Below are 13,475 nucleotides of genomic sequence, written 5' to 3'. Positions count from 1 at the left end.
ACCCAGGCCAGGGCAAATGCTCACAACAAGAACAGTGCTTGCACATCAATCAGCTGGAATTGAGGGCAGTTAGAAATGCATATCCACCAACACCATTGCTTTAAAGGTTGTCAACAAGATCAAGCAGGACCAAGCGAGGGTAATTTTGAATGCACCAACTTGGCCAAGACAAGTTTGGTTTCCTTATCTTATCAGACTCACCTCTGACCCTCTGTGGCAGCTCTTGCTTGATTCTTGACTGTCTCATTGTGGATCGATCACTTCACCCAAATCTGAATGTTCTGCAACTCCAAGCATAGTGTCTCAGTGGTTCTTGGAACTAAAAGCATCGTGTTCATCAGGAGTATAATTTGTGGTGTTAAATATCAGGAAAATCTACAAGATAATCTTACCTCCAGAAATGGAGCAGATACCATCTTTGGTGTAACTGCCATCATATTTCGCATGTCTAGTCATCTTTTTCTTGGATTACCTGTTGGAATTGAAGACATTGGTCTCTGTATGTGAGTTCCATCAAGGTTTTGTTAGTATCAGTAACAGCTGTTTGTTTGTTTGTCAATAGAAGGTTTCTCAATTTTCACACATCCAGGCACAAGGAGGTTTCATTAAAGATCTTCTGAATCTTTTTCTGATGGTTAGAGATCTTACTCTGCTTTGAGATCTCAAACTTTTGAGCCACTAGCTGTGTGCTCTCTGTTACATTTGTCTATGAAAGCGGCCTTTTTGGTGGGCAATTTTTCTGCTTTAAAGTTTGGGGAAAGTGGGGCTGTAATGGCAGGCCCTTCATTTACTGTGTTGTCCAGGGAGAAAGTATCATTACAACCCAATCCAAATTTTTACCTAAGGTTTCTTATGAGTTTCACATTAACCAAACTATTCACCTTTCAGTTTTCTTTACTAAGCCTCATAACTCTATACAGCAAGCCACCTTCCTTCCATACACTAGATGTTAAGAAAGCGTTAGCCTTTTACTTGAACAGAACCAAGCCATTCAGGAAGTCCCCTAGACTTCCCCACCTCTATTGCAGATAGGTCTAAGGGATCCAGTATCTTCGTGCAGAGAGACTATAAGTGGATCTCTGAATATATTACCACCTGTTGTGGCTTGGCTGATGCTCAACCTTCTGTACGAGTGACTGCACATTCTACTAGATCAGTCTACATCTGTAGCCCTGTTCATGGATGTTTGCAGAAATCTGCAGAGCTGCAACATGGACTTCACTACAGACTTTTTCCTATCGTGCTTTGGTTCACGCTGTTAGATCAGATGCTGCAGTAGGCAATGCAGACCTCTCTTCAGTGCTGGACTCTGTTCTGTACCTCCCACTTCCTTAAGGGGTTGCTGTGGTGGAGACACCTGAAGTGGAGTACTCACAGGGACACTACTCGAAGGAGAGGTCTTGTGCTGTAATTGGAGTTCTTTGAGATGTCTATCTGTGTGGGTGCTCTACTACCCATCATCCTTCCCCCGCACTTCAGAGTTTCTCTGTGGGACTTTGTCGTAGAGAAGGAACTGAAGGTCGTTTGCCCATGCGGCCATATATAGCCTCAGTATGGGACACAAGCAGGGCTTAAATTCTTACAGATTATTTCCCGGAGCCCCGCTTCCCCCTCCGCAACATGGTATAAAAACTCCCAGGTCGTTGAAAATATTTACCGGAGCTCTGCTCTGGACAGCTCCGGCTGAATTTAGACCTGGACACAAGGATATATAGGGCACATGCGGAAGCTGAATGCGCACTGCTACCAAATAGCTTTGATCAAAGGCTCAGGGTGCATGCACACCTAAAGTGGAGCACCCACAGGGAGCTCTTGTTATTGCACAAGGTGAGTAACCTTTTATTCTTCTCTAATGACCCAGAAGGAACAGAGCACAGCTGTCAGTTTCACTTCCTTGTTCCTTGTTACCCCACCAAGCAGGGCCGGCTTTAGGAATTGGGGGGCCCAATTCGAACAATTTTGATAGGGCCCCAGCAGGGATGACTTAAAAAGAAAAAACACATGTAAAAAACCACGTGGGGCTTGTGCTCACCGGGCAGTGCTCTGAGGCTTTGGCGGCACTTCAGCAGTGGGTCCTTCACTCGCTCCAGGTCTTCAGTGGCACTGAAGGATCTGCCGCCGAAGTGCTGCCGAAGACCCAGAGCAAGCGAAGAACCCGCTGCCAAAGACCCGAAGCACCACCAGGTGAGTAAAAATTAAAAAAGCGCCTCTAGGCGCAGGGCCCTCTTAGGAGCAGGGCCCGATTCGGGGGAATTGGTGGAATAGACCTAAAGCCGGCCCTGCCACCAAGGAAGTACTACGTGCAGAAGCGTGGGTGCAGTTCTCCGCTAGATGGTGAAAGAGAGACAAGTGAAGGGGGAGAAAGGAAGCTAGTACAGTGGTAGAGTAAGTTTGGGACCAAATTGTCTTTTGTTCCCTAGCCCATTAGAAGCTTGAGAGTACTGGGGAGGCAGCACACATGGCCCAGTAGGAAGAAGAGAATTTTTTTTGTCAATCCCTAGTGGTCCCCCTTCAGTCCTGATGAATTCCAGGTGGAGCAGTGTCCAGCTTTCCTCAGGGGTGATTATAGTAGAGCTTTGAGGTGCTGTCAGGAAAACACAAGTCACAGACATGAAATGAAACCAGTAAGGGGTTTGCATTGTGGTGTAGGATAGTCCAGTGAACTAGTATGCTCAAGAGACAGTTTGCTATTCCTGCCTCTGCTTGTGTATGCTTTCTCCTTATCACTCCTCATGGGCTGGCATTGACTGAGAGTGTGCTGAAGAAAGCATGCCCTGGTGTGGGGCAGAGTGCACCCCTTAACACTAGTACTTGCAAAAATCTTGGAGCTCTCTGTAATAAAATAATATAAACATTAATTTTTAAGAACAAATAAATGCTGCCGTAAACATATTTCTTTTCAATTCTGGCACCAGTTGGCAATCTGAAATAGAAGGAAGTTTATTCTACAATTAGGGCATAATTGTTGTGAATTCTTGCTCTCTGTATCAGAATGTTGTGTTAAGGGAAGGGTAATTAAACTAACCATTTGGAATGTAAGGGAGCACTCAGGATGTATTAAGTAAAAGCCAGTCAATCTGGAATTCTTACTTAAAATGTATGTTAAAAAAGCTTTAATATTGATATAGAAGTTTACTGGGAATCACTGTTAACTTTTAAAGCTCAGGGAGATGTGACTAGAGCGGTGCAAATATCCAATTTTTCATTTCGGTGTCCTGACCAAAAAGTCTGGGAGGAAGAAAAAGTATTTTGGTTTGAAGTGAAGCAAAAAAGAGGTGGTTTTAAAAAAAATAAAAATAAAATAAAAAAAATCAGCTAACCCTAAAAGAAAAAGAAACCACCCTAGTTTTGTGTCAAACTAAACATTTATTTCCAAGTATCTTAAAAAATACAACTGAAGCACAATAAGAAATAAAACATAATTTTTAATCAAAGTTGAAACATTCAGTTTTGAAAATGTTTCAACTTGTCTGGATTATTTTTTCTACTGAAACAGTTTGGTGAATTTAACATGACATTGTGAAATCTTTCGGTTGACCTGAATCTGAATTTTTTGGTGAAAGAGTTTCATCTGAAAAACTTTGCCCAGCTCTAATTGTGACTTTCTTATGCTTGTTAGGATATGTGCTTGTGTGTTCTGGACAAGTGGCATCCTTCATATTTATGTGGATACCAGATAATAGAGAATTATGCTAGTTGAACCTACCTATGCCTTAAGCATATATCAGCAGCTATAAGTGGCTTGTCTTGAGCAGTGGTCATTACCTGGCATTATTGTTCAGATGGTAAAACAAACTCTCAATAGTAGACCTACAGATAAGAAATCTAATCCAATGATAAATATGATGATAGAATGACATCTGAGATCACAATAGCATCACCAGTTGAAATTACCCTGGCCAAAGTATGGCTCAGTTGCTACTTTGAGCCTTTTAATAAAAATCTGTCTTGTCTATTTCATTTAATAAAATTGAGAAATCCATTGCTTTGTCTCTCATAAAAAAAAAATGCTATACCAGAGTGCCCTCCACATAGCAATGAGTGCAATTCATATGTCTTTAAAATGGAAACAAGTAGAAATGAAAAGCAAGCTCAACTTGATCTGTAGGGGACACCACGTTATAGAGAAATGAATTGTGAATTAAACTAACCAGTGAAACTGTTGCTGGGTGATGCAATAAATAGATTCAGGCTATGTTAGAATAGACTCTGACCCATGCAATTCTTTTTGCCTGTTTAATCCTGTCACACGATGTTGAAATGTCTGGTGACAGTAAGAGTGGAAAAGTACGAGTCAGTAACAATTTCCATAATGTGCATTCTGCAAAAGCCTGATTTAAAACATTTTTAATAAATCAAATTCAGACTTTAAATAAATCTCTTTTAATAGTGAGGGTAATAAAACATTGGAACATCTTGCTGTGGAAAGAGGTGGATTCTCTAACAGTTGATTCTTTTCAGTAAAGATTGTCCTTCAGTATACAGTATTTCAACCAGAAGTTATGGGCTGGTTGCAGAATTAGTGGTCTGTGTTATGCAGCAGGTCAGACTAGATGATCTGCTGTTGACTTCGATGGGCGGTAGCTGCTTTAGTAGTAAATTCTAATTATCTTCTTATATTTTCAGCCAGGTTTCCAAAACCAGGGTGTTGTGTACAAATGATTCTGTCCTGTTCACAGCTGTCAGTAGTAATACACGGTCAAATTTTAATTTCAATGCCTCGATAATATGGTGGTATGGACTATATAAATGCCATAAGCTATTTTTAGTGGGGGTTTGAATGGGACATTATAGTTGAAAGACTATTGGAAATGTTGCATTTAATAAATATTTTATTTTATTTTAATTTTTTATCAGTTGTTCCTGATGTGCTGTAATTTTGCATCCAAATCACAGGTATATCGAAATTTAAGAAATCTCGAAAAGTCACTTTGGAGCCCCCAAAACCTGCAAGTCTGGAGCAGGTTCCGGAGGAGCCATTGGATCTCCTACCCCCTCTAGTTGTTGACCATGACAGATTAAAGGTAATGGGACTGAGAACTAAAATTAATAATTACCACTATCAACCTTTTCAAACACCATGGAAGATATTTTTATGCTCTATACAGAAAATTGTGAAGACCCAACTTCCCTTATTTTATATTGCAGAAAGTATAATCTTTTCTGCCAGCATTATCGTTTGAAGATTTTCTTTATCCAGCAATTTTTATTTAATTAGTGACCACATAACAAAATTGTTAACTACTCATTTGTATCTTACTGCTGTATCTGCAGATACAGTAATAAATATACATATAAAATCTTTTTAATAATTATGGTATAACAGTCCAGTCCAGTGTTTCCAGTGCAGTTTGTGCAGACATGATTATGCAGTAATAAGGGTTGATGATGTAGTTGTGTTGATTGCTGGAGTTAATATCTGCTCTTTTCCTGATCCCCCCCATCAAGTTTGTTTTTGTTTTTTTTGGTAGGCATTACAACAAAGGAGAGTTTTTTAAGAAGGGCTTTGAATGTTTACAGAGAGCTTCTCCCAAGTGTGAATGTTTTCCATGAGTGTAGTAATTAGAGAATCTCTGCATACTGAAACAAATGTAAAGAAGATCTCTAAGAGTTATCTGCTCTTAAGATTGTTGACAGCAGTTATATTATTTACATACTAAACCATGTTCTTGTTTGGAATATAAAATATCCTTCTAGCACATTTCTGCTTTGTCCGCAAACAATTAAATGTAATAATTAGTCTCAAACAGATTTCAAGAATGAATATATGAAAAACTTGATTCTTTATTTGTGTGTTATGTTTTTCCTCTTAACAGAAACTACTGGATATGTTGGTTAAGAGAAGTAATAACCTGACTGTTGACCAACTTGAGAGGCTGTACTCGCTCCTTAGTCAGTGCATCTATCGGCATCGTAAAGATTATGACAAATCACAACTTGTAGAGGTAAAGTTTTACAATGTCTCTTGTTTCTCATCTGAATTTTGCAATAGAATTTGGGTAGCAATATTTCTGTATTAACTAGTGCACATTTGAAACTGTATTAACTGCTAAAGATAAAAAGAAACTTGGTGCAATAAAGGCTTAAGGAATACAGCGACCATTAGTATCTGATATGACCCAATCCCCCTATCTTTCCCCTGCAAACAATCAGACCCATCCTGAGGTGTCTCTGTTTCTGTCTCATTAAATGCGATCTTAAAGAACATAAAGGATACAAATGACAAAATCCATAAAATTCAGATATAAGACTGGTGAAGTAGTAGGAACTCATTCTCTAGAGGCGAAATACTTGTGGCATCTTAGAGACTAACAAATTTATTGAGCATAAGCTTTCATGGGCTACAGCCCACTTCATCAGATGCATAGAATGGAACATATAGTAAGGAGCTATATATACACATACAGAGAACATGACAAGGTGGGAGTTGCCCTACCAACTCTAAGAGGCTAATTAATTAAGTTGAGCAACTATCAGCAGGGGAAATAAAACTTTTATAGTGATAATGACAAGAAGGTGTGAGGATACTTGACGTGGGGAAATAGATTCAATGTGTGTAATGGCTCAGCCATTCCCAGTCTCTATTCAAGCCTAAATTGATGGTATCTAGTTTGCATATTAATTCAAGTTCAGCAGTTTCTAGTTGGAATCTGGTTTTGAAGCTTTTCTGTTGCAAGATTGCCTCCTTTAAGTCTGTTACTGAGTGACCAGAGAAGTTGAAGTGTTGGCAGTCTTGCAACAGAAAAGCTTCAAAAACAAAAACTGTCTGTGAGCCAGTTATCTCTGTCACTGGCACCCTTCACCATAGAAATGTTTGCATTTCAGAAGCCCTATATCTGAAGAGTCTGTAAAGTACTTTGGGACTTTTGAGTAAGCATAGTGTTTTAATAATGTAAAGTGCAATTAGGGCTTAAATAGCTTCCTTTAAAAAGGCTTTTCAGACTGAAGAACATGTTTTTTGCTATAGTCCAGGGATCGGCAACCTTTGGCACTTGTCTCATGAGGGAAATCAGCTGGCAGGCCAGGACTGTTGGTTTACCTGCAGTGTCCGCGAGTTCGGCCAATCGCAGCTCCTACTGGCTGCGGTTTGCTGTTCTAGGCTAATGGGAGTTGCGGAAAGCCGCAGCCAGCACATCCCTCGGCCTACGCTGCATGCCAAAGGTTGCTGATCCCTGCTATAGTCCATTTATAAGATTAGGTTTTTAAAAATACTGGATTCATTTCTAACCAGTGGACAGTAGATGGTTATTATGAAACCTTACATTTTTGTATGATGTGTTTAAAAACTACTACTTTTCAGTGGCCATGTTTCAGATAAATGATTGGCCTTAAATCAACAAACAGAAGTATTGCTTGGCAGCAGCTCTGGTCCACCCCTCAGCCTTCCTCATTTAGTAATACATGGAGGGTGCATCAGCTGAAGTCTGATCTTAATACACCTGCATCTTCCCATTAACCATCAACTAGGAAAACTAATTTAAGAAGCAGTAATGCAGAAAACAGTCTCCCATTTATTGTTTTCCATCCACTAGCAGAAATGGTTAACAGAATTGTCTATTTTCTTATATTTTGTTCAGGTTTAAAAGAAAATCATAGTAGATCTGATTATATAACACTGGTTTTATTTCTGTTGCTGTATATTTATATATAATTAATGCTTGGTGTCTCTTGCAGGAAATGGAAAGAACAGTTCATATGTTTGAAACATTCCTGTGATCTCTTTGAGATGGGTGGGTTTATCCTCTTAAACTGCTCATGGGAGAGCAGTCTTCTGAGCCATTCGATTTCCAGTTGCACCAAGTATGTGCAGAGCCTTGGTCTTAAGTGCTTGCTCTCTTTCTTTCTGTTAAATTTGGTGCTATTGTCTCAGGTACCTGAAACCAACCAGCCTACAAGAACCAAACAGAACTTCAGACAGTTGTATCTAATATAAATAAAGAATACAACACCACAACTTGGAGATTTTTGGTGCTACAGAAACGGCTCTCATTTCTGCTTCTGTTTTCTCTACATGCATTTCTTTTGGGAAACTTCAGACACAGTGGAGCAGACAAACAAACACAAAACCTGGATAGAGCAGATCTAACTAGGTTGAATTTTTTTTTAATGGACAACTTTTTAAATTTTCCTTTTCAGTTTTTTTTCTTGTTCTCTGGGGTAATGGACAGAAACCTGTTTCAAAGATGGCAGTGATGCATTGTGGTAGGGAACTTTAGTAACTGGATGTACAGTAATTTGAAAATGAGGCTCCCTAGAACTGCCTTTAATGTGCCTTTTTAGTCAATTGAGAAAGGTAAGGCTATTCAAATGGTTGGACCTGTAGCAAATGGCAGAGTTAAAAAGTTGTCTTCAGAATGAAGAGCTCCAAAAGGATGATTTGCATTTCCTCATCATTGAATGGCAACCAGTATTATGATTCTAAAATGCCTGTCTTACTCTACAGAACTAAACTAAGACACACTGAAAAAAGCAACACAACTTTACCAAAACAGTGAAATTCTTTTATTCTATTGGTATATTTGTTATAGAAATAAACTACACAGTGAAACTCTCATATGTTACTGAAAACAAAGTGAAGAGAATATTCATTAAGGGGGCTGTTCTTTTTTCCCACGATTCTATTTATTTGTTGTCCATTTTGAGTTCTTAGAAACAAAAGATGTTTAATTCTGGCAGGTTTCTTTCTTAAGTTTTGTTTTTATGAAAGCTAAGACTTGCTGAATGGACATAGAAAGGAGAGACAGTTAGCTAAAAGTCCTGGACCCCTAGCTCACTGTAAGTACAATTTAATCCAGACTCCCACACCTTGGGCCATGTATAGCAGTATTAGTGTGGTGTAGGGGGAACGATACTTTATATGATCATTGGCCGTTTGTGGACCTCTGAACTAGGGTGTGTGGATTGCAGTTCTCTATAGCTGAATAGTGAGTGTATCAGTAGTTCAAAACTTTCCTTTCTGGAAATTGGAGACACACAATCTAGGCAATTGCAAGAGGCAAGGACGTTGCAGTAAAAGTCTTATCACAGGCTCAGTGTTAAAACGTTATCTGGGCTGATTTGTTTCAGACAAATAAGTAGAAAATGTTGTAGACAGGTTGGCTGGTGTTACCATGTGTTACCATTCATTATAACTGTTATATGTAGCTGCAGGAGCGTCTTTCCAAAATATGCAACACGTGTTTTGTTTTTAATTAGAGAAAACAGTCTTGGACTACTGCAGAGATACTGAGCTACCTCAGCTTTTTCTATTTTAGTTACCAACAGTGTTTACGGAGAACTGTAACACTCTCTGCTACCGTTTACATGCTGAAGCTAAGGTACTTGTCTCCATGTCTTTGGCTAGTAGTAGTATGCCACTGCAGAAAAACAAACTTGGGCCTTGGGCTACTGCAGTAATCCAAAGTGCTTCTTTGTATTTTATGTTTAAGCCTTCTAATTCTAGTTTGACCTTTTTCTCCCCCAAAATGCCACTTGTTTTCTTAATATCTAAGAGAAAAAAGTTTGAAGGCTTAGTATGCATATAGTCATACTATTCTAAATGCAACCCATGTAGAAACACTGTATATTTTGGTGAGAAAGTGCGATTAAAAACAAACAACCCAACAAAAACCCCATATTTCAAACAAGGTGTTCTTTGCTCTCTCAAATTGGATTATGGGGATTTTTTTCATGTTTCCTTTAGTATTTATTACCATCATTCCTGTTTCATATATTTTGCAGTCTGGTACATTAATAACAATTTTGTATTTTGATGGAAATTGTTACAAATTTTAAGATTTGATTAAATAAAATGTAGCAGATTTTTTGTAGCTAGTTTCTGATAAAAGGGTTTTTTGCAAGTCTCAGGTTCTTGCTGCAGATTTTTTTTTTAAATATTTATTCCAGTTTCACTTGTTCAGAGAAGTATTTGTTCAAGTAGTAGCAGGACTTGTGAAAGGTAAAACTGCATACATTTTTAACATGTTGCTAAATTTGTATGAATTAAACAATTAAGTTTTTAGTCATCAGTGAGTTTGACAAGCAAATATAAGCTCACGCCTAGCATTAAAGCTCGCGCCTAGCATTAAAATGCTTCCAACAAGTCAGTTCTTTTTAAAATAACTTTTAATAGTAATTAAAAGTCGATACAGAAACTGAAAGGTGCAGCTTTATTAACTGAGGAGCTGCAACTTCAATATTTTAGGTCTTTTGAAAAGAAATAGCCAATCTAAATATGTTTTTCTTGGGTAAAATTATACCTGCCTTTCAGGCCCAAATAATCACATTACTACATCAGTTTTTTTTCCTTTACGGATGCCTGGTGGGTATAGAATTAAAGCAGCTCTTAATCTATCCATGTGGTCTAAACTTGTTTACTGTTTGTACATCTTTAATTTTTGTTTTGACATATAGCACGGGCAAGACTTTGTACAAATCAACCTCTGTTCCTCATTTTCTGATGTGAAAATTGCAAATAAACTCCTGTGCAAGGCCTTGTTCTTGAATCAGTAAAATGTGGCAGAGCCAGGTGGAGGTAAACTTTGTGGGCCATTGGGACTGTATTGGAGGTAGTGGAACTGTTCTAGGGTGAAGTTGATGGCTGTGGAGTTAATAGTATTTGCAAGCTTGAATCTCACCTGTGATTAATTTTTGTTTGTTTTGTCTCCTTTTGTATTGTTGTTTTTTCTCATATGCCAATGTATTTATAGGATTGCTGGGTTTTTTGTACTCTTGTCTTCCCATTTTTTTGATTAAGTTGGTGGGTCAGCTGTGGCTTTTACATTCGATATATTGAGTGTCAGGTCCTGCAGCTGATAGTCATTTTATTTTATTGTTTGTAATCACAACATAAGCTTGAATCTGGGCTTGTACCTGCATCTTGTGTATCTTGTACATTGGGTTATTTAGACATCGGGGAGTCCTATTGTTTGGTTAATGTATGTCTACTTTGTGGATTAAGTAGACTTCTTTCATCAACTATGGTATATTTTGGATTCTATAGTTTTATTCAGAATTGTGTTAAAATTGATGTTTTGCATTTTAACTTCATTTTACATTAGTTTGAAGTAAGTTATTTAATTTTTGAACTTCTGGAAATTTTGAACATTTTACTGTAATTTGTAATATAACTGCTGTGAAATACTTGAATAAAGATGACAAGAAAAACATGGCTTTAGTTCCATTAAAAATGTTCTTGCATTTCAATGAAATGGTAATCTCCTAACTGAATGTCAGCCCTTTTCAAACCAGAGATTTCATTGATGATTCAGTAGGCATAATTTAATTTTGGGATCTCACTGATCGGTTGTTTAGGCAGTTTAGTCAGTAACTTTGCTCTCAATGTTTGCCTGTTAAAGGAAAACATCCACTTTTAATTTTGGGTAACTATTTGAAATTTGCAGTGTGGATTATAATTAAATAACCTCAAGAAGAAAAATCTCCCTACTGTTAGGAAATGAGCTAAGTTAAATTGTAGGATAATGGCAAGTGGGTAGTGCTGCTTTGCTGTAGATTAGCATCAAAGTGGGACCATTGATTTCTTTTCTCTTGCAGTCTTTTCCCCAGCTGAACTTTTTTTCTTTCTATGTAATGAACATTTTTCACTTCTCCAAATTGTTCTAACATTTTGGATTGGTTCAGTTCATTTAAAGCTAAAATTCTAACTCAACCCAGGTTATAGATACGCTTCTAGCAGACTTCAAGGTTATTTTTAGAAATCCAAGATGAGCTACAAATTGGGACAAACTGTCAATATAGAGATTATGTAAATCAAGGGTTACCCAGACTTTGCCCAGCTGAGGGCCATATGTGCCATTCACCTTGAGCTAGAAGGCTGTGTGTAATTTGTATAACATGGAGCAGATACAGATGTGCAGTTCTTTAGGATTAAGCCTAATTGTAGGAATTGGTATACTGAATTTTTGACCCTGTTCCCCTTTTTGGCCTTGTGTATTGGAACTACCAAGTTCCTGGGTATGTGAAGAGGATGTGGGGTAAGAAGGTTGGTAACATCTTATTTCAGGTCTGATTCTCCCATTCTGCTTTTATACACCAACCCAATAGCTTAGATAGATTCCAGGTGCCACTCTTTTGGCAAACAGTAACCTCAGGAGGATCAGAATAGAGAGTTGACCAGTTGGAGGTACACTCAGGTCCTACAACAGGAGCAGGCAAACTTTTTGCCCTGAGGGCCGCATCGGGTTTTGTAAATTGTATGGAGGGCCACGACCCCCTCCCCTAACCAGCCCGCCATACAATTTACGAAACCCGATGTGGCCCTCAGGGCAAAAAGTTTGCCCGCTCCTATCCCCCCCCCACACCTCCTATCTGCCCCTCCTTCTGCCCCCCCCAGACTCCTGCCCCATCCAACCCCCCCATTCCCTGATGGCCCCTGTGGGAATCCTGCCTCATCCAACCCCTCATCTCATTCCTGAGGGCCCCCCTGGGACCTCTGCCCCATCCAACCCCTCCTCTCATTCCTGACCGCCCCCCTGGGACCTCTTCCCCCATCCAACCACCCCTTCTACCTGTCCCTTGACTGCCCCTGGAACTCTTGCCCCTGCTACCCCATCCAACCCCCCCTCCTTCCTCACTTCCCCCCCAGAACCCCTGCCCCCATTCAACCACATTTCCCCTAGACCACCATCCACACCCCTGCCCCCTGACCACCACCCTGAATTCCCCTGCCCTCTATCCAACCCTCCCTGCCCCCTTACCGCGCTGCCTGGAGCACCGATGGCTGGCAGTGCTACAGCTGCGCCACCTGGCTGAAGCTGGGCAATGCTGCCGCCGCCACCACCACACACCACAGAGCACTGGGTCAGGCTGGGATCTGCAGCTGCGCTGCCCCAGGATCTCACAGTCCTGCTGCCCAGAGCATTGCTCCAGCGGTGGAGCAAGTGAGCTGAGTCTGATGGCGGGGAGGGGACAGCAGGGGAGGGGCCAGGGGCTAACCTCCTGGGCCAGGAACTCAGGGCTTAGGCAGGATGGTTCTACGGGCTGTAGTTTGCCCACCTCTGTCCTACAACATGTTTGTGTCTGCTGCTCTGTGTAAAAGGAATGAAACTTGTGCCTTGCTGTGTGAGCATAGCTCTTGAAATTACATTTGTTAAACTACATTTGTTTTACCTGGTGACTCCATGACTAAAGAGCACTGAGAATTTTTGTCTCTTCTACTTCACTGTGACTGGAATCACAAATGCCTGTCCTGAGTAGATCTTGCAATTAAGACTGATGGCAGTTCTGTGGCCTGCAATGTGTTGGAGGTTGGACTAGATGATCATGATGGTTCCCTTCCGACCTCAACACCTATGAGTCTAAGTTCTATTTATACACTTCCACGTTTGAGAGGGCAGAATAATTTGAGGTCAGTTTGGGGTTTAACTCTTGACATTAGCCTTTTAAATGACTATCTAATGGATAGGTGTCCATAAAAACAGTCATTCAGCACAGAGGGATGCAACTGGACATTCTCTTGAACTGGATATGGTTCACCT

The 13,475-nt window shown here is 39.9% G+C and overlaps 1 protein-coding gene across 2 annotated transcripts in view; it reads left to right on the top strand.

The window, feature by feature from the left end:
• Positions 1-11,149, top strand: part of ATAD2B (ATPase family AAA domain containing 2B) — a 162,276-nt gene extending 151,127 nt beyond the window's left edge. For both annotated transcript variants that reach the window (XM_050950617.1, XM_050950616.1), the window contains exons 26-28: positions 4,897-5,024; positions 5,817-5,945; positions 7,675-11,149. In XM_050950617.1, the coding sequence (XP_050806574.1) occupies positions 4,897-5,024; positions 5,817-5,945; positions 7,675-7,716 (299 nt within the window). In that variant the 3' untranslated portion in view covers positions 7,717-11,149. The remainder of the gene's footprint in view (positions 1-4,896; positions 5,025-5,816; positions 5,946-7,674) is intronic.
• The last annotated feature ends 2,326 nt before the right edge of the window (positions 11,150-13,475 follow it).

Source organism: Gopherus flavomarginatus, chromosome 4, assembly GCF_025201925.1.
Source record: "Gopherus flavomarginatus isolate rGopFla2 chromosome 4, rGopFla2.mat.asm, whole genome shotgun sequence".
In the NCBI taxonomy this organism is placed as follows: domain Eukaryota; kingdom Metazoa; phylum Chordata; order Testudines; family Testudinidae; genus Gopherus; species Gopherus flavomarginatus.
This window is presented reverse-complemented; position numbering and strand designations above follow the sequence as displayed.